The sequence below is a fragment of the Papio anubis genome, chromosome 1, assembly GCF_008728515.1.
Source record: "Papio anubis isolate 15944 chromosome 1, Panubis1.0, whole genome shotgun sequence".
Taxonomy (NCBI): Eukaryota; Metazoa; Chordata; class Mammalia; order Primates; family Cercopithecidae; genus Papio; species Papio anubis.
This window is the reverse complement of record NC_044976.1, coordinates 23107696-23130059: the sequence shown is the minus strand read 5'-3', so window position 1 is coordinate 23130059 and position 22364 is coordinate 23107696. Positions and strand designations below refer to the sequence as shown.

The following is a 22364-nucleotide window of genomic DNA, read 5'->3' as shown; positions in this document are numbered from 1 at the left end:
AGCTTGAACCCGGGAGGTGGAGGCTTCAGTGAGCCGAGATCGCACCTGTGCACTCCATCCTGGCAACACAGCAAGACTCCACCTCAAAAGAAAAAAAAATTGTTTTAAATTAAAGACAAATATTGGGAGCGCCTTTGTTCCTTCCGGCCTGCCCGCGCAGGTGGCCAGCGGCTGGGACCCAGACCGGGCCGCTGCCCAGGTGCGGCAGGTAGGCTCGGTGGCCAGGCAGCTCCGGTTGGGGCGGCTTACCGGGGCTGGCGGGGTCGCCCTCCCCGAGCTCCGGCTCCTCAGTGGCGGGACCGGCCCGGGCCAACGCCGCGCCCACCAATTCGGTTGCCGGCCGGGGGCCCCAGGCTTGTGGCCACCCGCCTCTGGCTGGAGGGCTGAATTGAGTCGAAAGCCCACATTGGGCTGGAAGGAGGAAACCACCAGCCTGGGAACGCTTTCGGCGAGCTACTGGCAGGGGAAATGGGGACAGGGAAGTGGGCAGGCGGGGAGACTGGAGCCGCAGATCTCCCTGGCGGGGAGGTCGTGGCCTGTTTCCTTTGACTCTGCCTAATTTCATTGTGAATCCTGATGTGACAGAGGCAATTGCTTGCTTGGATACCATATAGGTCCAGATTCCAGCTTGCACTGGAATATTTACTGACTCTCTGATAGAAGATCTACACCTGAAACATCTGTGAAGTCTTTCTAGCATCCTGTCCATGGCCTACTACACAGTTTACTTCTATTGTGTCATTTTATGAGCTGACTTGGAATATATCTTCAGATTTTCCCTGCCTTTTCACATGAAAACGGTTTTGATACAGCTTTTAGATTAGAGAATGACAGCTTTTCCAGGCCATGGTGTCTGTGTCTGACTCCTTGCCTTTCATTTTACCCAATACTAGCTTAAAACATCCTCCCTGACTCCGGTACTTTTTTGCCTCCTCTCCTTCCTTCCTCCCCACCTGTTTTTTCCCCCGCTCCTGCGACTTTGGATCTCTGTCCTTGGAGTCCCTGCATCTTTTTTGTGGATGAAAGACTACACCCAAAGGACCCAGACTGATGAGGTCACTTCTGCCCAGTCTTATACTACTGAGACCAAGAAGAAGAAGGAAGGAAAACTGAAATGGAAGGTTTGAAAAAGAGTATGTTAGTAAAGGAAGTAAGAACAGTGCTAACAAAATGCAGCAAAACAGAAATGACTGCAAACTTCTGGCAGTGAAGCAAATTCTCATCCATCTTGGGTTGCTTCTCTTGACCCTGCCCACCTGCTCCCCTGCCCTCTCTTCCTGATGAGAACTGCAGGAAAACCTGTGCCCATGCCAGGGAGAAAGGGCAGGTGAGGAACACAGGGATGGGCTGGGACTGACAAGCTACTCTAAGCTGCTACAGGGTCTGGAGTCTGTTGACATTACATGGTTAACTCAGTTAAAAAAAATTACATATATACATTAAAAAATCAGCTGGGCGTGATGGTGGGCACCTGTAATCCCAGCTACTTGGGAGGCTGAGGCAGGAGAACTGCTTGAACTCAGAAGGTGGAGGCTGCAGGGAGCCAAGATGGCGTCACTGCACTCCAGCCTAGGTGACAGAGCGAGACTCTGTCTCAAAAAAAAAAAAAAAGAAAAAAAAAGAAAGAAAAAAGAAAAAGAAGAAAAATACAAATGACACTTCAAGTCAACAATCATCCCTGGCTCTGATTTTGGGATCTATGATCTCAAATATGTCAAAATATATTAAGAACTTGTTACATGCAATACTGAGGCAACGGTATAATCTAACACAGGGGTTCCTGCTGAGTCATCAGGACAATAGCTGCTCCCAACACTCTTAATCATAATGGCTATCAAGCCACATTCTCAGGGTCAAAACAGAGTTGCAGACTCTCCCTTAAATCTTTTTTACTTTGCAAGGAAAAACAAGTAAATGTTTATTTCAATCTAAAATATGAACTGAGCCCAGTCATTTGCATCACCCTCTCGGCCTATTTCTCTGGCTTCTTGCTAGGCATTTGCTTTTTCCCAATTATGTGATCTTTTATTTCTTCTTTTCCTCCCAACCTCCTCTGAAATCAAGGCTGTGCACGGAAAAAATAAAAGCTTCTATATATTCCTTCAGCAAACATTTTATTGAGTAACAATCAAATGAGTTAATATTTAATAGATGTAATGTAGTTAACACAGTGCCTGGCACATAGAAAGCACTCCATAAGTGTATATATTAGTTCAATTAAATATGAAATACTTTTCCACGCATTTAAGAAATCCAACAGAAAACAAAGTCAATGGGAACAATATCTATTCTAAATATAGGAAAACCAGGTCTTCCTAGAAGTGAAAAGGCCTCCCAGTGAGTTACAATAACTCCAGCGGAAAATATTATCCCATCTAAGATAATGGTGTATAGTGCGCCTTCCTTATAGCTCATTCATTACTGACACCTGAGGGTGCATTTTCTTGCTTCCCAGAGCTTACAGCAGTTCCTAGTAGGCACTTAGTAAAGACATGTTTAATGAAAGATTTTTTTAATTTGTAGTCTCTCTATTTACCAAAAAACAAACAACAACAACAACAACAAAAACCTGCAGTGAGAGACAGTTAAAACACAAAGTAAATAAAAAGGAATTTAAGGTTTTAGTGGTGAGTCTCAAATTTGCTTGAGAGATTATTTTTAATAAAAGACAAAAAAATCAATTTTGGCAGAAATCCAGATGTCCTAGAATGAGAGCCTTCTTACCACCACATTTAAAGGGATATCTGCCAGTAATAAAAGAAGAAAGCAACAATACAAAATCTGTGAAATGCCAGAAGATACCAGAGTATGAATTTCTTTTTTCCCCCTTGAGATAGGGTCTTGCCCTGTTGCCCAGGGTGGAGTACAGTAGCGCCATCTTGGCTCACTGCAACCTTCGCCTCCCAGGCTCAAGCAATCCTCCCACCTCAGCCTCCCAAGTAGCTGGGACCATAGGTGTGTGCCTCAATACACAGCTAATTTTTGCATTTTTTATGGAGACAGGGTTTCGCCATGTTGTCCAGGCTGGTCTCGAACTCCTGGGCTCAAGCAATCCACCTGCCTCGCCTCCCAAAGTGCTAGGATTACAAGTGTGAGCCACTACACCTGGCTGAAAAAAATTTTAATACATCAAATTAAATGTTTAAGGGCAGATGTTATTCAGGCTTGAACTTCATTTTATTTATGGGGAAGACCGCTGTTAGTTCCAGCTTTAGAGAAAAAATACACAATATGTTTATCTTATGGAGAGTTTCTCTTGCAAAGCCTAACTGTGTACATGCTTCAGGAGAAAATTCTTAATACACAGCTTTTGACTTAGAAGATATTCTAACAGCTGGACGCTATGGCTTACACCTGCAATCCCAGCACTTTGGGAGACTGAGGTGGGCGGATCACCTGAGGTCAGGAGTTCAGGACCAGCCTGGCCAACATGGTGAAACCCCATCTCTAGTTAAAAAAAGAAAAAAGAAAAAGACAAAAACTAGGCAGGCGTCATGTCACATGCTGGAATTACAATTTCAGCTACTTGGGAGGCTGAGACAGAACTGCTTGAACCTGGGAGGAGGAGGTTGCAGTGAGCCAAGAAGGTGCCACTGCACTCCAGCCTGGTCAACAAAGCAAGACTCCGTCTCCAGGGGAAAAAAAAAGAAAAAAAAAAGCTTATATAATGTAAGCCGTACTGCCCCATACTTAAAAGTCTAGACTAAAAGGTTCTACCACTATGAACTGGAATCTTTTCAAACGAAGTACCGTCACACCAGAAAAAGTGAGTGGAAGGCTTCTGACAAATACTGACTTAACAACTAATAAGGTAACGCTTTCCCCTCCAAATCTATACCAAATCATCTGTGTTTAGTGACATAACCAAATTTGGTGGAATGCTATAGCCGGCAATTTCAACCAGTCCATGCTTTGCTTTCCACCAACTACCCACCAAATAGTGCTGCTAAGCAGATGATCTTTTTCCAAAGCACAGCACTTATAAATAATATTTTTAGCCAACTATAATTTACTAGCAGTAGGTTAAGGTCTATCAACTATACTTAAGGTATTTACTCATTCAATAAGATTTACTGAATGCCTATTATGAGGCAGACAATCTACTAAATATTGTGGTGGACGCAAAGATGAATAAGACAAGGAATCTGCCCTCCTGGAGCTTAGTTTATTATAGCAAAGATAAGACATACATGCAAAACTATCAACAAAATAGGTAACAGAAGAGTCACATAAGAGGCATGAAATATGAATCCTGAAAGATTAACAAAGGGAGACACATTTAAATGGAGATTTACAGGATTATAGAGAGTTTAAACAATTGGGAATGGAAGAGATGGGAAAGGTTGCTTCAGGGAAACAAGATAGCTCACATGGAAACAAAGAGTTCGATTTAGCTGGACTGTGAGACCCGGGAGAAGTAGGAGATAAATTTGTTCAATTAGTTGGAGCTAGACTATGAAAGCCATAGACTTGAATGCCAGACTATAGATTTGAACTTAATTCTTTTTTTTTTTTTTTTTTTTTTTGAGACGGAGTTTTGCTCTGTTGCCCAGGTTGGAGAGCAGTGGCACGATTTCAATTCACTGTAACCTCCGACTCCCAGGTTCAGGCGATTCTCCTGCCTCAGTCTCCCAAGTAGCTGGGACTACAAGCATGCGTCACAACGCCCGGCTAATTTTTGTATTTTTAGTAGAGACGGGGGTTTCTCCATATTAGTCAGGCTGGTCTCGAACTCCTGACTTCAGGTGATCTGCCCGCCACAGCCTCCCAAAGTGCTGGGATTACAGGAGTGAGCCAGCATGCCCGGCCAATTCTTTCTTTAGTAGAGAGCAACAAAATGGTTTTTGCACTTGCAGAGTGTGGGAGTAAGGAAACGGAGGAACCGTCTTAGCTGGTTTTTCAAAAACATAGTGTTGGACAGTCTGGCCTATACAAAGATGAAGAACAAAATCTCTTCCTCACAGAGTTTACTTGGCCTCAAGTAAAGAAGTAGGGGGGAAGGCTGTATGAAAATTCACACAAAGAAGCAATACATACCACTGAGGGGGACCTAGTGGAATAGGTGGCCATTTGGGAGATTCCTTGAAGGACATCCATTAAACCATGTCTCTGTTTAATTTTCCACCTCTTCCTCTAATAGATCAGCATTCAACCCAGCTCTTACAGATCACACTTTTTAAAGCCTTCCCTTCATATATATCCCCCTTTACAGCTATCAACCTCTCTTCTACATAGCCAAGTTTCTTGTTAGAGTTGACTTTACACACCGACTCCAGTTTCCTACTTCCTATTTCATTCTTCTATCCGCTGTATTATGACTTCCCCACCACCACTACTCCACCAAAGCTGCTACTACTAAGGATGCCGGTGACTTCCAGGGTGTTAAATCCAACAAACACTCAGCTTGACACAACTGGTCACTCCCTCCTTACAAACCTCTCCTAGCTTCCTCCTACCTCACTCGAGTAGTTTTCCTCTCACCACTCACTACTGTTCTCCCACAGTTCCTCTTTGTTCTCCTTGTCTAGCTTCTCCTCCATTACCCAACCCCTAAGTGTTGAGAGTTCCTCAGAACTTGCTTCTAGGCATTTCCTTACTCTTTACTCATCCACAGAATGATCTCATACACTTGTTTTTTTCTTTAGAGACAGAGTCTCACTCTATCATCCGGCAGTGCAGTGGCACTATAGCCTCTAACTCCTGGGTTCAAGTCATCATTCCTGCCTCAGCCTCCTGAAGTAACTAAACTAGGACTATAGGCATGTGACATCATGCCCAGCTAATTTTTTATTCTTATTTTTGCAGGGATGGGGTCTTGCTATGTTGCCCAGACTGGTCAAAAACTCCTGGCCTCAAGCAATTCTTCCACCTCGGCCTTCCATGGTGCTGGGATTATAGGTGTGAGCTACCACTTTAAATACCAAATATTATATGTGTGTGTGTATGTCATATATACATATATGTATATCATCAACTATGGCATATATATATGTCATCAAGTCCCAAATGTCTCCACCTTGCCCAGCTTCTTTCTGAACAGATCTGTATATCCAACTTTCTACCAACATCTCCACTTGACATCTCAGCCATCTTATACTCAACAAGACAAAACTTGAACTCTGTCTGCTCCTCCTCCCTCTCCATGAATGGCAACTCTTGACCAGTGACTCTAATTACAAACCCAAGTCATTTCTCACACTTTTCTCTCTCACATACCTCCTTCTTAAACATCTTCCTATTGACACCACTTCCAAAATCTACCTCAAATCCATTCTCTTCTCTCCATCATCTCCCTAATCCAAGCCACCATCACCTTTCTTGATTGCAACGGCCTCCAGATAGTTGTCTTTATTGCCACTCTTGCCTCCCTTCAATTCATTTGCCACAGAGTCAGGCTACTCATCTTAAGATGCAACTCTAAGTAGCTGAGATTACAGGCACCCGCCACCACGCCCAGCTTATTTTTTGTAGTCTTAGTAGAGACAGGGTTTCCCCATGTTGGCCAGGCTGCTCTCAAACTCCTGACCTCAGGTGATCCACCAGTCTCAGCCTCCCAAAGTGCTGGGATTACAGGCATGAGCCACCGCACCTGGCCCCTACTTAAAATTTGAGGCAAGAAGTATCCATTTTTATTTTAGATAGATCAAAATTAGCAGATAAAACATGCAACTAATTATTGAGGGAAAAGGTAAAAGTTTGTTTTGGTTTGGTTTTTTTTTTTTTTGAGACACCGTCTCACTCTGTGGCCCAGGCTGGAGTGCAGTGACATGATTACGGATTACTACTCACTGTGGCCTCGACCTCCCAAGGTTCAGGTGATCCTCCTGCCTCAGCCCCTAAGCAGCTGGGAATACAGGCACACGCCACCACACCCGGCTAATTTTCGTGTTTTTGCGTCACCATGCCTGATCAAAAGTTTCTTTAAACAACTGATAATAAGCAGTGTAATAGATTCAGTAACACTAACAACCCTTAAACTGTTAGAATACAACACAAACATTTAACTCATCTCTAAATCAATTATCTCATTTAATTTCCCACTTAAATAATTTCTTAAGCTTTTAATTCAGCTAGAATAAAAAAGTACATGAGACCAAAAAAAAGTCACTGTATTGTATAGGAAAAAAAAGGTGCTAAGAACCTACCACCATCGGCCATGGCTCATTTACTCACCATCTGACTGTCTACTTGGTTATACTGAGAGCTCCTTGAAGACAAGGGGCTCATTCTTACTCCTTTACCTCTCCAGCACTTACTGCATGGAAAGTATTCAATTGATGTTTGCTTCTATTATGATTCCCTATACTGTGGCTCAACTGTTCCTAGGCAAAGACTGGTTTCTTATTATACTTGAACTATAAAACGGACATATCTTGCCTACTACATAGATATTGAAGGAAGAAATTAATACTGAAAAACAACTTTCATTTTTAGAATAGATTTCTCCTAAAGAGCACAAGAGGAGGATCTACCTTCAAACCATTTAATCAATATCCATTCTAGGTGATGGCACATTTCATGTCATACTTTCATGACATGCTTTCTTCCACCAAAGATCAAATGTTCTAAGGAAGATATAGGCAAAATCTGAGTTTCTTTTATAAAACCTAAATAAATTTTCTTTAAACCAACTTACTTAATTCAACACACATTACATATCAGATCAGCCCTCATTCTTCACTCATTCAAGTATTCTGTCATGAACAGCCTTAAAATATTATATATAAATTCTCATTAATAATTCATGCAAGCAAAAATAAAAATAAATAAATAAATAATTCATGCAAGCTTATAAAAAAAGACTAAGGGCCGGGCACGGTGGCTCATGCCTGTAATCCCAGCACTTTGGGAGACCAAGGTGGGCAGATCACCAGAGGTCAGGAGTTCAAGATGAGCCTGGTGAACAATGGCAAAACCCTGTCTCTACTAAAAATACAAAAATAAGCCAGGTATGGTGGTGCATGTCTCTAATCCCAGCTACTTGAGAGGCTGAGGCAAGAGAATCGCTTGAAGCAGGAGGTGGAGGTTGCAGTGAGCCAAGATTGCACCACTGCACTCCAGCCTGGGCGACAGAGTGAGACTCTGCCTCAAAAAAAAAAATTATCCGGGTGTGGTGGCAGGCGCCTGTAATCCCAGCTACTTGGGAGGCTGAGGCAGGAGAATCACTCGAACCCGTGAGGCAGAGGTTGCAGTGAGCTGAGATTGCACCACTGCATTCTAGCCGGAGAGAAAGAAGAAGAAGAAGAAAAAAAAAGACTAGGACATACAATAGCAACTATTTCTAGTCAAGGGGTTATAAGTAATTTTTACTTTATTTATGCTTTTCTATTGTTTTCTAAGTTGTCTAGAGTAAATACATATAGCTTTTATAACTGGAAAAAAGACGCTTTTTTAAAAAGAGCATAATACACACAATGAATATACTAGAAAGCAGAAAGGAAATGACATTACCTTTTCAAACTTAGGACCAATATTTAAACTAAAACAAAGAAAGGCTAAATAGGGCTGGGCACAGTGGCTCATGCCTATAATCCCAGCACTTTGAGAGGCTGAGGCGGGAGAATTGCTTGAGTCCTGGAGTTTGAGACCAGCCTGGGCAACACTGAGAAACCCCATTTCTACAAAAAGCAGCCAGGCATAGTGGCACGTGCCTGTGGTCCCAGCTACTTGGAAGGCTGAGGCAAGAGGATCACTTGAGCCCAGGAGATTGGGGTTGCAGTGAGCTGTGACTGTACCAGCCTGGGCCACAGAGCAAGACTGTGCAAGAAAGAAAGACAAGAAAGACAAGAAAGACAAGAAGGAAAGAAGGAAAGAAGGAAAGAAGGAAAGAAGGAAAGAAGGAAAGAAGGAAAGAAAGAAAGAAAGAAAGAAAGAAAGAAAGAAAGAAAGAAAGAAAGAAAGAAAGAAAGAAAGAAAGAAAGAAAGAAAGAAAGAAAGAGGAGGAAAGATGGAGGAAAGAGATAAAGAAGGAAGGAAGGAAGGAAGGAAGGAAGGAAGAAGGAAGGAAGGAAGAAAAGGAAGGAAGGAAGGAAGGAAAGGAAGGAAGGAAGGAAGGAAGGAAGGAAGGAAGGAAGGAAGGAAGGAAGGAAGGAAGGAAGGAAGGAAGGAAGGAAGGAAGGAAGGAAGGAGGGAGGGAGGGAGGGAAGAAAAGGAAGGAAGGAAGGAAGGAAGGGAAAAGATAAAAGAAGGAAAGAAAAAGAAAAAATTTCATTTCAGTCTTGGGTGCTGTTATGGTCAAGGCTTAAATTTAATTTCTTAAGTCTAATCACCTTCTTTTTTTCCTAATTAGTCTGTTTTCACAGCTACCACTTTTTCCATTTTCCTAGGTAGCACAATAATCTAGTTTGGTTCACCTTTAGTTTTTTTGTAGAGACAGGGCCTCACTGTCTCACTGTGTTGCTCAGGCTGGTCTCGAGCTCCTGGGCTCAAATGATCGTCCTGCCCCAGCCTCTCAAAGTGCTGGGGTTACAGGCGTGTGCCACCACGCCTGGCCCACCTTTAGTTTTTAATGAATATTCAGTCTTATAATCCACCACCTGTTCTCTACTTCCAAAATAAAGTAACTGGTTGTTAGCAGAAGAAAACATGCAGAGAATTTACAAATCCTTAAAAGTTCTTAAGGCCAAGTGCAGTGGCTCATGCCTGTAATCCCAGCACTTTGGGAGGCCAAGGCAGGCAGATCACCTGAGGTCAAGAGTTCAAGACCAGCCTGCCCAACATGGTGAAACCCCATCTCTACTAAAAATACAAAAACTAGGCCGGGCACGGTGACTCACGCCTGTAATCCCAACACTTTGGGAGGCTGAGGTGGGCGGATCACCTGAGGTCGGGAGTTCAAGACCAGCCTGACCAAAATGGAAAAACCCCATCTCTACTAAAAATACAAAATTAGCCAGGTGTGGTGGTGCATGTCTGTCATCTCAGCTACTTGGGAGGCTGAGGCACGAGAATCACTTGAACCTGGGAGGTGGAGGTTGCGGTGAGCAGAGATCAAGCCATTGCACTCTAGCCTGGGAAACAAGAGTGAAACTCCGTCTCAAAAAAAAAAAAAAACTAGCCAGGCATGGTGGTGGGTGTCTATAACCCCAGCTACCCAGGAGGTTGAGGCAGGAGAATCGCTTGAACCCGGGAGGCAGAGGTTGCAGTGAGCCAAGATCACGCCACTGCACTCCAGCCTGGGCGACACAGTGAGACTCCATTTCAAAAAAAAATAAAGTTCTTAATTACCTCAGCTTTCATCTGATTATTTGGTTTTGTATTCGCCAATATTTCTTCAGATTCTCTATTTTCTTCTCCCACATACACAAATAAATAGCTATGCTGCACAGTGGTAAAATTCAATACTTAAGTTATTACATGTGACTGACATTTTTACAACTCTATTATAATAAGAACTAAATCTTTTCATAAGAATGAGTTATTCACATGTAAGTTGGAAGTAATAATTTTGTTACAAAAAAAGAAAAAGAAAACCTGTCATATTCCTAGCTTATTTCAGCTCCAAGAAACAGCTTGTATTTCAACTTCAAGAAAAGCAAAGACACCTACAAAAGGATGCTTAAAGGTACAAAATATATGCATGTTGCACTCAGGTCCATTCCTGGCCCTAGTTCTAATAGTTACTTATTCAAAACATTAATGTTAGCCGAGTGCGGTGGCTCACACCTATAATCCCAGCACTTTAGGAGGCTAAGGCAGGCGGATCCCGAGGTCAAGAGATCGAGACCATCCTGGCCAACATGGTGAAATCCCGTCTCTACTAAAAAATATAAAAAATTAGCTGGGTGTGGTGGCACATGCCTGTAGTCCCAGCTACTCAGGAGACTGAGGCAGGAGAATCGCTTGAAACTGGGAGGCGGAGGTTGCGGTGAGCCGAGATCACACCACTGCACTCCAGTCTGGGCAACAAGAGCAAAACTCCGTCTCAAAAAAAAATAATAATAATAATGTTAAAATTTAAGATACTCCTAGTCTACATTTGATACAATTTCCAAATACAGTATTATTTATCTGCATTAAGTTGTCACTTTCATAAATTAGACTAATACATTATCCTGCCTTTTTTTCTTTAATTTTGTTTTTGTGGTTTTATTTTAAATAAAGGAAAAAAGAAAGAAACCATATAAGGCTAATTATATGGATAGTTCTTTTCTTTTCTTTTTTTTTTTTTTTTAAAGAGACAGGATCTCCATCTGTCACCCAGGCCAGAGTGCAGTGGCACAATCATAGGTCACTGCAGCCTCAAACTTCTCAACTCAAGTGATCCTCCGGCCTCAGCCTGCCAAAGCTAGGTCCAGAGGTACTCACTACCACTACCAGACCAGACTATTTTTTTTTTTTTTGAGACAGAGTCTTACTCTGTCACCCAGGCTGAAGTGCAGTGGTGTGATCTCGGCTCACTGCAACCTCTGTCTCCCAGGTTCAAGAGATTCTCCCGCCTCAGCCTCCTGAGTAGCTGGGATTACAGGCATGTACCACCATGCCCAGCTAATTTTTGTATTTTTAGTAGACACGGGGCCGGGAGTGGTGGCTCACACCTGTAATCCCAGCACTTTGGGAGGCCGAGGCGGGCAGATCATGAGGTCAGGAGTTCAAGACAAGCCTGACCAACATGGTGAAACCTCATCTCTACTAAAAATACAAAAATTTAGTTTTTATAGAGATGAGGTCTCACTATTTTGCCCAGGCTATAATTTTATTTTATTTTATTTTATTTCTGAGACGGAATCTTTCTCTGTCGCCCAGGCTGGAGTGCAGTGGCACAATCTCAACTCACTACAACCTTCGCCTCCTGGGTTCAAGCAATTCTCCTGCCTCAGCCTCCCAAGTAGCTGGGATTATGGGTTCCCACAACCACGCCCAGCTAATTTTTGTATTTTTAGTAGAGACAGGGATTCAAAATGTTGGCCAGGCTGGCCTCAAACGCCTAACCTCGGGTGATCCGCCCACCTCAGTCTCCCAAAGTGCTGGGATTACAGGTGTGAGCCACTGCAGCAAGTCTATGATTGTTATTTCTTATATCTTATACCAATATCTGGAACTGACCACTGAGAGATAAGAGGCAAGTCTCAAAATAAACAATATAATTAAAAGCCACAAGAAAATTCACCAGCTGATGCCCTAAATTACATTTATATGTCTTAAATCATTCTTGGACAATAGGTAACCATGACCTAATGTTACTTTCCTTCAGAAAGTCCCTTCCACTCTCTACACAAGCATCTAAAATGGGCAAACCCATCCTAGCTTACTCCTCTACTTGACCAAAATCTTAACTCATGCCTTAATCACACTTCCCATCCTGCCTAACACATTTTCCTTTTATGGACTCACAATTCTCTATTCAGGAGACATCAGAACACTGAGGCTCCACAGCTCTAATGAAACAGGAAGCGGGAAAAGATGGCTCACCATCCTTACTTACTGGCTTCTAGGCACCTCTGCAGGCATCTTCCCAAACCAACTGTGACTTTTCGTGACAACCAGGTTCTTCTCCCAATTGCCTCTTTCCTATCATTATTCATACTGTGTTAAGCTTTTCATGTGCTCGGTCTCCTAGGCTCAAAGCCTCCTGCGTTTTCCCCATTCTAGGCTCCTTTCTCACAGGTTTTTACATTAAACCAAAATCATCAACTTTGGCCTTTGCCAAAAGCAGCATTGTTAGGTCTTCAGGAACAGCTCAGGCAAAAAGTTACAATAATAGGTTTTCATTAACTTCATACTTTACATTCATTTCTGTCTCCTGAATTCAGCCCCCGCCCCCAGAAACCTCAAATGAATGGCAAATTTAGATTCAAGGTAATATTGTCTGAATATTGAGTTAGTTTTTGTTAATTACTAGAACAAAGTTTTCAGCATCGTTTCCTATAGAAAATTTATTTCATTTTTTTCTGTTTGAAAAAACAAAGATGGGGGGAGGTCTGAAGCCTGCCCTTGAAACAAAATATAAAGAATTCCCACTTTAAACTGTCAAACAGTCCATCTGTACAATCCATGTGCACCTTTCCAAGTGCCACTGAGAAGTTATTGAATAGACAGCAATCCAAAAAAATAGGAAAGTATGGGGAGAATGAAAAAGGCTAGGACAATGTATACATTAACAAAAACCCAAGTTAGGTTTTAAAAGTCTCTTCTTCAACTTTTAAATAACCTGTCTCCCTGGCACTACGGATCTGAATCACTCCTGGTTCCTTCTTACGTATCAATCTACCAATTGTTTCCTGCATGAGGAGTTTCCAAATGATGTCAAAACTCACATTCCCATTCTTGGCTATTCCGAACCCACCTATTCACCTCCTTTTTTCAAGGTCAAGTTTAAGCCTCCTTCCATCTTTCCCCATATCTCCTAGCCCAACTTAATGTGAGCCACACTTGACTCTTTAAGCATGGACCATCTTGTGTTGTTTTCTTTCCAATAAAATTTGTAAACAGTAAGAAATTAACTGTTTAATAATTTCTTACATCTTCCATAGTACTTAACTCAGTATTAGCACTTAGTTCATGCTGGTACATTCTTTAAGTCATAGTTAATAATAACTAGAAGAGACCTTAGTGATCTAGCCCAAGCCCTTCTTTTATACCTTGCTTATACAAAGTATTCTTGACACTAAGGATTCCACTATTTACTTCTTTTAAAACAGTGGTTCTTAGCCTTGGTTTAGGAATTTCCAGAAAAAAAGCCTCACATTATAATTTTTACTGTAATTTCAAGGATTTACAGAACTCCCTAATCCTACTAACAGAGCCTACATTTAAAAATAATATACTATTATCGATGACAAAAGGTGTTTACTCTGTGTCAAGCACTCTTCCTAAGGCTTTCCATAGGATGGTATACGGTTAGACCACACTTGCCAGCCTCTCTTACAGATGAAGCTATGTGATTAAGTTCTCTCCAGTAGAATGTGACCAGAAGTAACAGGTAGAACTTCTGAGCTGCAGCCCTCAAGATGTGCTTCCTCCATATTTTCCACCCCCCACTGGCAGCAGACAGTACTTGTCAGCCACCAACTTCGACAACTCAGAAGAGGACAGTGCTCTGGGCGTTAGTGGACAAATAAGCTAGAAAGAGCCTGGGTCCCTTAATGACTGTGAGGAGGAAAGCCACCCTAACATCGAAGACATTCTCCTGGATTGAAGGGTAAGAAATAAATTTCCATCTTATTTGAACCATTGTTTGTGGGGAGATAACTTATTACAGCAACTTAAACTACCCTAACTAATATGCACAGATTAACAGTTTTAATCCCCTCAGTAACCATATAAAACTGTTATTATTGTTATTATTATCCTGATATTAGAAGTTAGGAAACTGAAGCACTGAGAGCTTAAAAACTTGCCTGACACACTAGAAGCCAGATTCAAGTCAAGCAGTCTGGCTCCAGAGTCCATGCACATTAGGAACCTCTGCCAAATATCTCAAAAGAAACAGACTCTTATGTGTTATGCCACCCTGCACCAGATTAACTTTTTACAACCACCACCCCAATCCCAGCAGCTTGGTGACTACTTGCCGTCCCAATTCACAGTGGCATGGCAACAAGTTTATTCCAGCCCATAAAATTCCAGCCCGTAAAACTGAACTCTGCAAAGGGATTAATTTCTGTTTTCTGGTTTGCTTGTTTTTGAGACAGAGTCTTGCTCTTGTCCCTCAGGCTGGAGTGCAATGGCACGATCTCGGCTCACTGCAACCTCTGTCTCCCGGGTTCAAGCGATTCTCCTGCCTCAGACTCCCGAGTAGCTGGGATTACAGGCAGCCACCACCACGCCTGGCTAATTTTTGTATTTTTAGTAGAGATGGGGTTTCACCATGTTGGCCAGACTGGCATCCTCTTAAGTTGCAGGCACTCTGAATCATATGCACACCCCACCCCCAAGGAATTTACTGTCTATCTAGTAGGGGAGATCTGCATATAAATATATAATTAAACACAACTAGCATTTATTTGCCTACTGTGTACTAGACATTGTTCTAAGGTTGTTGCATACTACATATATTAATTTATACCATAGGACTGTTCTACTAATATCCCAACTGTGCAGATGTGGCACAGAGAGGTTTAAGTAACGTATCCTGGGATACACAATAAGTAACTGGACATATTGGATTAGAAACCCAAGCAGTAGGCCAGATGCGATGGCTCATGCCTGCAATCCTAGCACTTCGGGAGGCTGAGGCGGGCAGATCACCTGAGGTCAGGAGTTCGAGATAAGGCTGACTAACGTGGAGAAACCCCGTCTCTACTAAAAATACAAAATTAGCCAGGCATGGTGGTGCACGCCTGTAGTCCCACTCAGGAGGCTGAGAGGCAACAAGAGCGAAACTCTGTCAAGAAAGAGAGAAAGAAAGAGAGAAAGAGAGAAAGAGAGAAAGAGAGAGAGAGAGAGAGAGAGAGAAAGAAAGAAAGAAAGAAAGAAAGAAAGAAAGAAAGAAAGAAAGAAAGAAAGAAAGAAAGAAAGAAAGAAAGAAAGAAGGAAACCCACCCACCCAGGCAGTAGTCAGATTATAAGGGACCTTATGCCCTTGCTAAAAGGTCAGAAATATACCGTATCTGGGCCGGATGCAGTGGCTCACACCTGTAATCCTAGCACTCTGGGAGGCCGAGGCAGGCAGATCACGAGTTCAGGAGAACAAGAACATCCTGGCTAACATGGTGAAACCCCGTCTCTACTGAAAAAATACAAAAAAATTAGCCAGGTGTGGTGGCAGGCACCTGTAGTCACAGCTACTCGGGAGGCTGAGGCAGGAGAATGGCGTGGACCTGGGAGGCGGAGCTTGCAGTGAGCTGAGATGGCGCCACTGCACTCCAGCCTGGGCGACAGAGCGAGACTCTGTCTCAAAAAAAAAGAAAAAAGAAATAAACCATATCTGTTGCTGGTTCCCAGCTGGAAATATATATACCTACCAGGCTCCTCTGGGTGGAGCAGAGAGCATCTCCACTGTTGAGGATGACTGCCACTGTAAGCCTTTTTTTTTTTTTTTCTCCCTGAGATAGGGTCTTGCTCTGTCACCCAGAAGTGCAGGCACATGATCATAAGCTCACTGCAGCTTCGAATTCCTGAGCTCAAGCAATCCTCCCACCCTCAGCCTCTAGGGCAAGGGCTACAGTCGTGGGCCACCAGGCCCAGCTTAGTTACTTATTTATTTGTTTAGAGACAGGGTCTCACCCAAGCTGGAGTGCAGTGGCATGATCACGGCTCACAGCAACCTCTGCTTCCCAGGCTAAAGAAATCCTCCCACCTCAGCTGGGACCACAGGCATGTATCACCACACCCAGCCAATTTTTTGTATTTTTTGTAGAGACAGGGTGCCCAGGTTGCCCAGGCTGGTCTCAAACTCCTGAGCCCAAGAGATCTGCCTGCCTTAGCCTCCCAAAGTACTGGGGTGACAGGCATGAGCCACTGTGCCTGACAATCTTTTAAACAGTTTTTGTACAGACAGGGTTTCACCATGTTGCCCAGGCTGGTCTAGAACTCCTGCACTCAAGAGATTCATCCTCCTTGGCCTCCTAAAGTGCTAGGATTACAGGAGTGAGCCATCACAGCCCAGCTGCCTTTTTTACTTTTGAGAGGGTATCCTATCTATCCTCTAGATGTCGAGATTAAAACAAAACAAAAACAAACCAAAAAAACCATCCTGCTGTTATATAGATGACAGGCAGTTAATTGGCTCATGGGCGGACAACTCCAAAAACTACTCACAGGGAAGAAAACGTGGCTTTGAGTTCAGTCACACTATTTAAGAAGGTGTTCATCTCTCACTCTTAAATGTAAAGCTCAGTGCTAGACAGGTAGGCAGGCTCAAAGCCCCGTTATATCCCTTGGCCTTCCCCCTAGCACCACCACCAAATTTCTAATTTCTATACATGCTATGTGCTTCAACTGTAAATAGTTTTCTTCTACAAACTCAGATACCTCTTGGCAGGTTAACACTGTTCAGCATACCACTCTGGACAACCATAGCCTCTGCACACTCACTACTTCTTTTTTTAAAATTTTTATTTTTTGAGATGGAGTCTCGCTCTGTTGCCCAGGTTGGAGTGCAGTGGCACCATCTCGGCTCACTGCAACCACCGCCTCCAGGGTTCAAGCAGTTCTGCCTCAGTCTCTCAAATAGCTGGGATTACAGCCATGCGCCACTGTGTGCGGCTAATTTTTGTATTTTTAGTAGAAATGGGGTTTCGCCATGTTGGCCAGGCTGGTTTCAACCTCAAGTGATCCACCCCCCTCCGCCTCCCAAATGGCTGGGATTACAGGAGTGAGCCACCACACCCGGCCCACTGCTTTCAAAATAACTATATTTACAAGGGTATTTCCCCCATTTGCATTTCTCACACATAGGTTTTGAGAAGAGAACAAGAATGCCGTTTACCACATTTTACCTGTCCTTTTTTTGCCTTTTGAACAAACTGGTCTAGGGGCCAAGCACAGAGGCTCAAGCCTGTAATCCCAGCACTTTGGGAGGCCAAGGCGGGCACATCACTGAAGGTCAGGAGTTTGAGACCAGCCTGGCCAACATGATGAAACCCGGTCTCTACTAAAAATACGAAAATCAGCCAGGCGTGGTGGTGCATGCCTGTAATCCCAGCTCCTTGGGAGGCTAAGGCAGAAGAATCACTTGGACCCGGGAGGCAGAGGGTGCAGTGAGCCGAGGTCGCGCCACTGCACTCCAGCCAGGGAAACAGAGTGAGACACCATCTCAAAAACAAACAAACAAACCGATCTATATCAGTGCAAAGTTTTGCTATGTTGAATCACTGGGTAGCAGAAAACATTTCACAAATGAGATAAATACGGCTTAAAAAGTGAAAACAAACTACCTAGGGTAACCCAACCAAGGAGTAAAGAACTGTGACTTGAACCCTGATTCTCTGCCAGCAAGCCCAATGAGAAAGGCTTACAACTAGTGGTAGGAAGGATGATTTTCAGTGGTTCACAACACAAATATGAAAAACAGAAAGGGTATGCAAGTGACTCAAGTTTGGAAAACTGCACCACGCCCCTCTGCTATTCTCACCAAAAGATGAAATTAATAGTAAGCAGGGCATTAAGCACTGATCTCTTCCTAATTCAGATACTTCATTTTTCTTGTCTTCTTTGATTAGCTCCTCCAATAGAATGCTGAATAGAGCCGTAACTGATAATAGCTTTATCTTTTTTTTTTGAGACTAAGTCTCTCTCTGTCACCCAGGCTGGAGTGCAGTGGCTTGATCTCGGCTCACTCCAACCTTTGCCTTCCGGGTTCCAGCGATTCTCATGCCTCAGCCTCCCGAGTAGCTGGGCCCACCACCACGCCTGCCTAATTTTTCCATTTTTAGTAGAGATAGGGTTTCACCCTGTTGGCCAGGCTGGTCTCAAACTCCTGGCCTCAAGTGATCTCCCCATCTCAGCCTCCCAAAATGCTACCGGTGTGAGCCACCTTGCCCGGCCCGATAGTAGCTTTATCTTATTCTAAGTTTAACACTGTTCTAAAGTTTCACCATTGAGTATCATGTTGTACAGATTATTCATGATGCATTTTTTTTAGTTTATGGACATTCCTTCTTATTCCTCAGTAAAAATTTTTTTTTTTTTTTGAGACGGAGTCTCGCTGTGTCCCCCAGGCTGCAGTGCAGTGGCGCAATCTCGGCTCACTGCAGGCTCTGCCTCCAAGGCTCACGCCATTCTCCTGCCTCAACCTCCCGAATAGCTGGCATTACAGGCGCCCGCCACCAAGCTTGGCTCATTTTTTGTATTTTTAATAGAAACGGGGTTTCACCGTGTTACCCAGCATGGTCTCGATCTCCTGACCTCGTAATCCGCCCGCCTCGGCCTCCCAAAGTGCTGGGATTGCAGGCGTGAGCCACCACGCCCAGCCCTCTGTAAAATTTTTTAAACTCATCTCTGGTCCACTCGTTTCCCTTCTCAATGCTGCTTTCCACCCACCACTCTTCCTTTCTTTTTTTTTTTTTTTGAGATGGAGTATTGCTCTGTTGCCCAGGCTGGAGTGCAGTGGCACAATCTCGGCTCACCACACCCTCTGCCTCCCGGGTTCAAGCAATTCTCCTGCCTCAGCCTCCCGAGTAGCTGGGACTACAGGTGCCCGCCACCACGCCCAGCTAATTTCTGTATTTTTGGTAGAGATGGGGTTTCACCATGTTGGCCAGGATGGTCTCGATCTCCTGACCTCGTGATCTGCCCGCCTCAGCCTCCCAAAGTGCTGGGATTACAGGCGTGAGCCACTGCACCCAGCCTCCTTCCTTTCTTATATTTCAGGTTCCTTCCTACATTCTATGCACCTCAAAGTACTGTATCTGCCACTCAAAGTAACCGAAACTCTGATATTTTGGGGGTTCTATATCTGTCTGCTGTTTCAGTTCCCTGGACCAAAAAAAAAAAAAAAATCGAAAATTGACAATTGAAAGAAAATCCTAAGGCAAACTTTGTTTCAATCATTACTAAAGACTGCAGAAGTAACTGCAGATTATTTCTTCTCTCCATCTCTTTTGTTTGAGACAGGGTCTTGTTCTGTCTCCAAGGCTGGAGTGCAGTGGTGCGACGTGGGCTCACTGCAGCCTCGACCTCCCGGGCTCAAGCGACTCTCCCACCGCAGCCTTCCAGAGTAGTACAGGCGAGCAACATCGCTCCCAGCTAATTTTTGTATTTTTTTGTAGAGACGGGGTTTCGCCATCTTGTTCAGGCTGGACTCGAACTTTTGAACTCAAGTAATCCTCCCACCTCGGCCTCCGAAAGTGCTGCGATTGCAGGCGTGAGCCACCGCGCCCTGCCCTTCTCCATCTCTTAAACACACCCTGAAATGTCCTTTCTTTAAAGTAAAAACTCGGGGGGAAAAAAGAACCCAATAGTTCTAGATGACCATTTACTTTCCAGTATGTTGCCTAGCTCTGAATGAGCCTGGCTTTTTAAGTCGCTGGAAGAATCTCAAAGTGTTTTTTTAAGTTTTGAAGGAAGGAGCTGGATCCAGATGTTTATAACTTCGACTCTCTTTGGCTAAAATGAAAAGTATGAAAGAGAAAAGGAAAGGAAGAGGGGTAGTATGTGTAAGCAAATAAGTTCCAGGACATGAAAGCTGAAGACACAAGAAGGGAAAACCAACCCTTTAAAGCCCAAGCAAGTTAAGAATTCTCTCCCTCAATTTCTTTCAAAACAAAAGGGCACACACAATCCTTCCCGAAGCAGCAACGCCGGGGGGAGAAGCCAAAATTGTTGCATCATACAGAACACTCCGCGCTTGAGAAACGAGAAAGCCAATAAATGCCCAAGACAGAAAAACACAAGTTAGGAATCTCGGTCTTTTCCTAAGGTCCAACAGCACCTGCTCGTTAGAAAATTTGTTTAAGATTGCATCGAAAATTAAAGTTTCCGTTTCAGATCAGTGGGGAGCAAATGTTTTTTCAAAAAAGCGTTCAAAGAAGTTCGTTTGAAAGCTCATCGGGCGGCCGACTGCAGGTCGGGCTCCGGGCGGCGGCGGAGCCGAGCGCTGGGGAGCGGGTGGGGCCGGGCCCCCGCGCCCAGGCGGGGGTGGTGACAGGACCCGCGCGCGCCCGGCGCTGGGGCCCCGGGGCAGGCAAGTCCCGCCCGCGGGCTCTTCCCGACCCACCCGGGCGCGGGACGCTGGTCCGGCGTCCGCCAGAGCCCGCACGGTTAGAGACGGTGGCCGCCGCCCAGGTCCCCACCCCGGACCCCTCGACGGGCCCTCGGAGGCGGGAAGGCGCCGGCGGCCCCCAGACAATGGGCCGGGGACGCTGGGGCCCGCAGCGGGACGGGTGCTGGCGCCGAGCGGGGGCGCCTCGGGACGCCTCTCCCCGCAGCCAGGAGGGCGCCGGGGGCTCGGCCAGGCGGGACCGCGAGGCGAGCGCTCACCTTGACGAAGAGCTCGATGAGGGGCTCTTTGTCCTCCTCCTTCAGCCCATTCAGCGGCATCGACAACGCCATGGTCGGCTCGGCTAGGCTCCGCCAACAGCGACGGCTGCTGCTGCTGCTTGCTCCGGGACTGCTCCGGCTGCCGGTTCCCGCCGCGCTGCTCGCTGGACTGTCCGGCGTCGAGCTGGCCACAGCTTCGGCTCCTCAGCACTCCCCCACGCCCCGCGCGCGACTCTGAGGCAGCCGCAGCCCGAGCCGCTTCAAACGGCGGGGCGGGGCGCCGGGGGCGGGGCCTCGGGCTGTAGGCGGGGCCAAGGCGCGGCGCCTTGGGACTCAGGGGAAAATAAGGCGGCAGGAGCACGGGGGCGTGGCCTCGGGCGGGGAAGGCGGTGGGACCGCTCCGGAGCCGACGAAAGGACCACTGAGACGCCTCGAAGCTGGTAGGAGGCGTGTCCTGTGCGGAGGGCGGGGCTTTGGTGGGCGGTACAAAGCGCAGGCTCGGGCGGGCTGGACCCGGGTACGCTTCTCGAGGGGGCCGGTGGGCGGGGGGGACGCGGCGGGGGGGGGGGGGGAGGAATTCCCCAGGGGCCCGAGCCTGACACTGCCTCCCGCCGCAGCGCCTGCGCGTCCTCTGCAGCTGCTACTGGTGCCGTGCCAGGTGACCTCATCCCTCGGCCGGCCTGGGGAAGCAAGGAGGCGCCTCCCGCCCACTCCCCCGCTGCAGCACCCCAGGACTCATCGCCCTTTCCCGCAGCGGCCACCTCCCCAACTCCCTCTATTACGCCGAGTTGCCTTTTCCAAGACAACTTACCGGAAAGTTTTCATCGCCTGGGGAACACCTTTTTTTTCTGCCTCTGACTTCGTTTTTGCCTTTGACGCTCCTGATCGTTTCGATCTTGGCAGCCGGCGTATTCACAAATATTTATGAAACCTTACTGTGTTTCTGGCTCTGAGCTACCCCTTGGAGAGTAACAATTCCCAGAGCTCACGATCTTGAACTGCAGTTTCGGTGCCTGCAGGCCACTAAGGACTCCCAAGTCGTTGTCCATCTTGTTCCCCACTGCCCACACCCATTTCTTCCCCCTGCTCACCTGGCAAATTTGAGTGTGCATCAGAATCACCTGGGTGCTACACGCAGCCCCCGCTTTATGTGTTTCCCAGATCCTCTGGGAAAAAGAGAAATCCACATCTTAGCAAGCACCAGCACAATTCTGAAGTAGGTGGTCCACAAACCAGTTAAACTGCGCTGGGATTTAAGCCCCCGAGGGCAAGAGCTGTGCTTGCCTAGAGATTGTAGGCACCTGGTCCCGGTTTGCTGCCTTTGAGTGCCTGGGGCAAATTTCACCTCCTCTGGAAGCAATTACTTGTGCCCTTTTCTGATTTTCCGTAATACTTGACTCACAGCTACTCCTCCCAACTTCCCAGGTTGGGCTAAATAGTGAGTTCCAGAAGGCCCAGACATGGGAGGTTTGTTTCCATATCCTCGGTGCCTAGCACATATC

General features: G+C 45.5%; 1 protein-coding gene across 2 annotated transcripts in view; it reads right to left on the bottom strand.

Annotated features, from left to right (window-relative positions):
- The window catches only part of CLIC4 (chloride intracellular channel 4), a 98328-nt gene extending 76576 nt beyond the window's left edge, over nucleotides 1–21752 (bottom strand). Inside the window, exon 1 of one of the 2 annotated variants that reach the window (XM_003891341.3) lies at nucleotides 20863–21752. In XM_003891341.3, the coding sequence (XP_003891390.1) occupies nucleotides 20863–20934 (72 nt within the window). In that variant the 5' untranslated portion in view covers nucleotides 20935–21752. The remainder of the gene's footprint in view (nucleotides 1–20862) is intronic. The other variant, XM_009201911.2, reaches the window with a different exon arrangement.
- Between the last annotated feature and the right edge of the window lie 612 nt (nucleotides 21753–22364).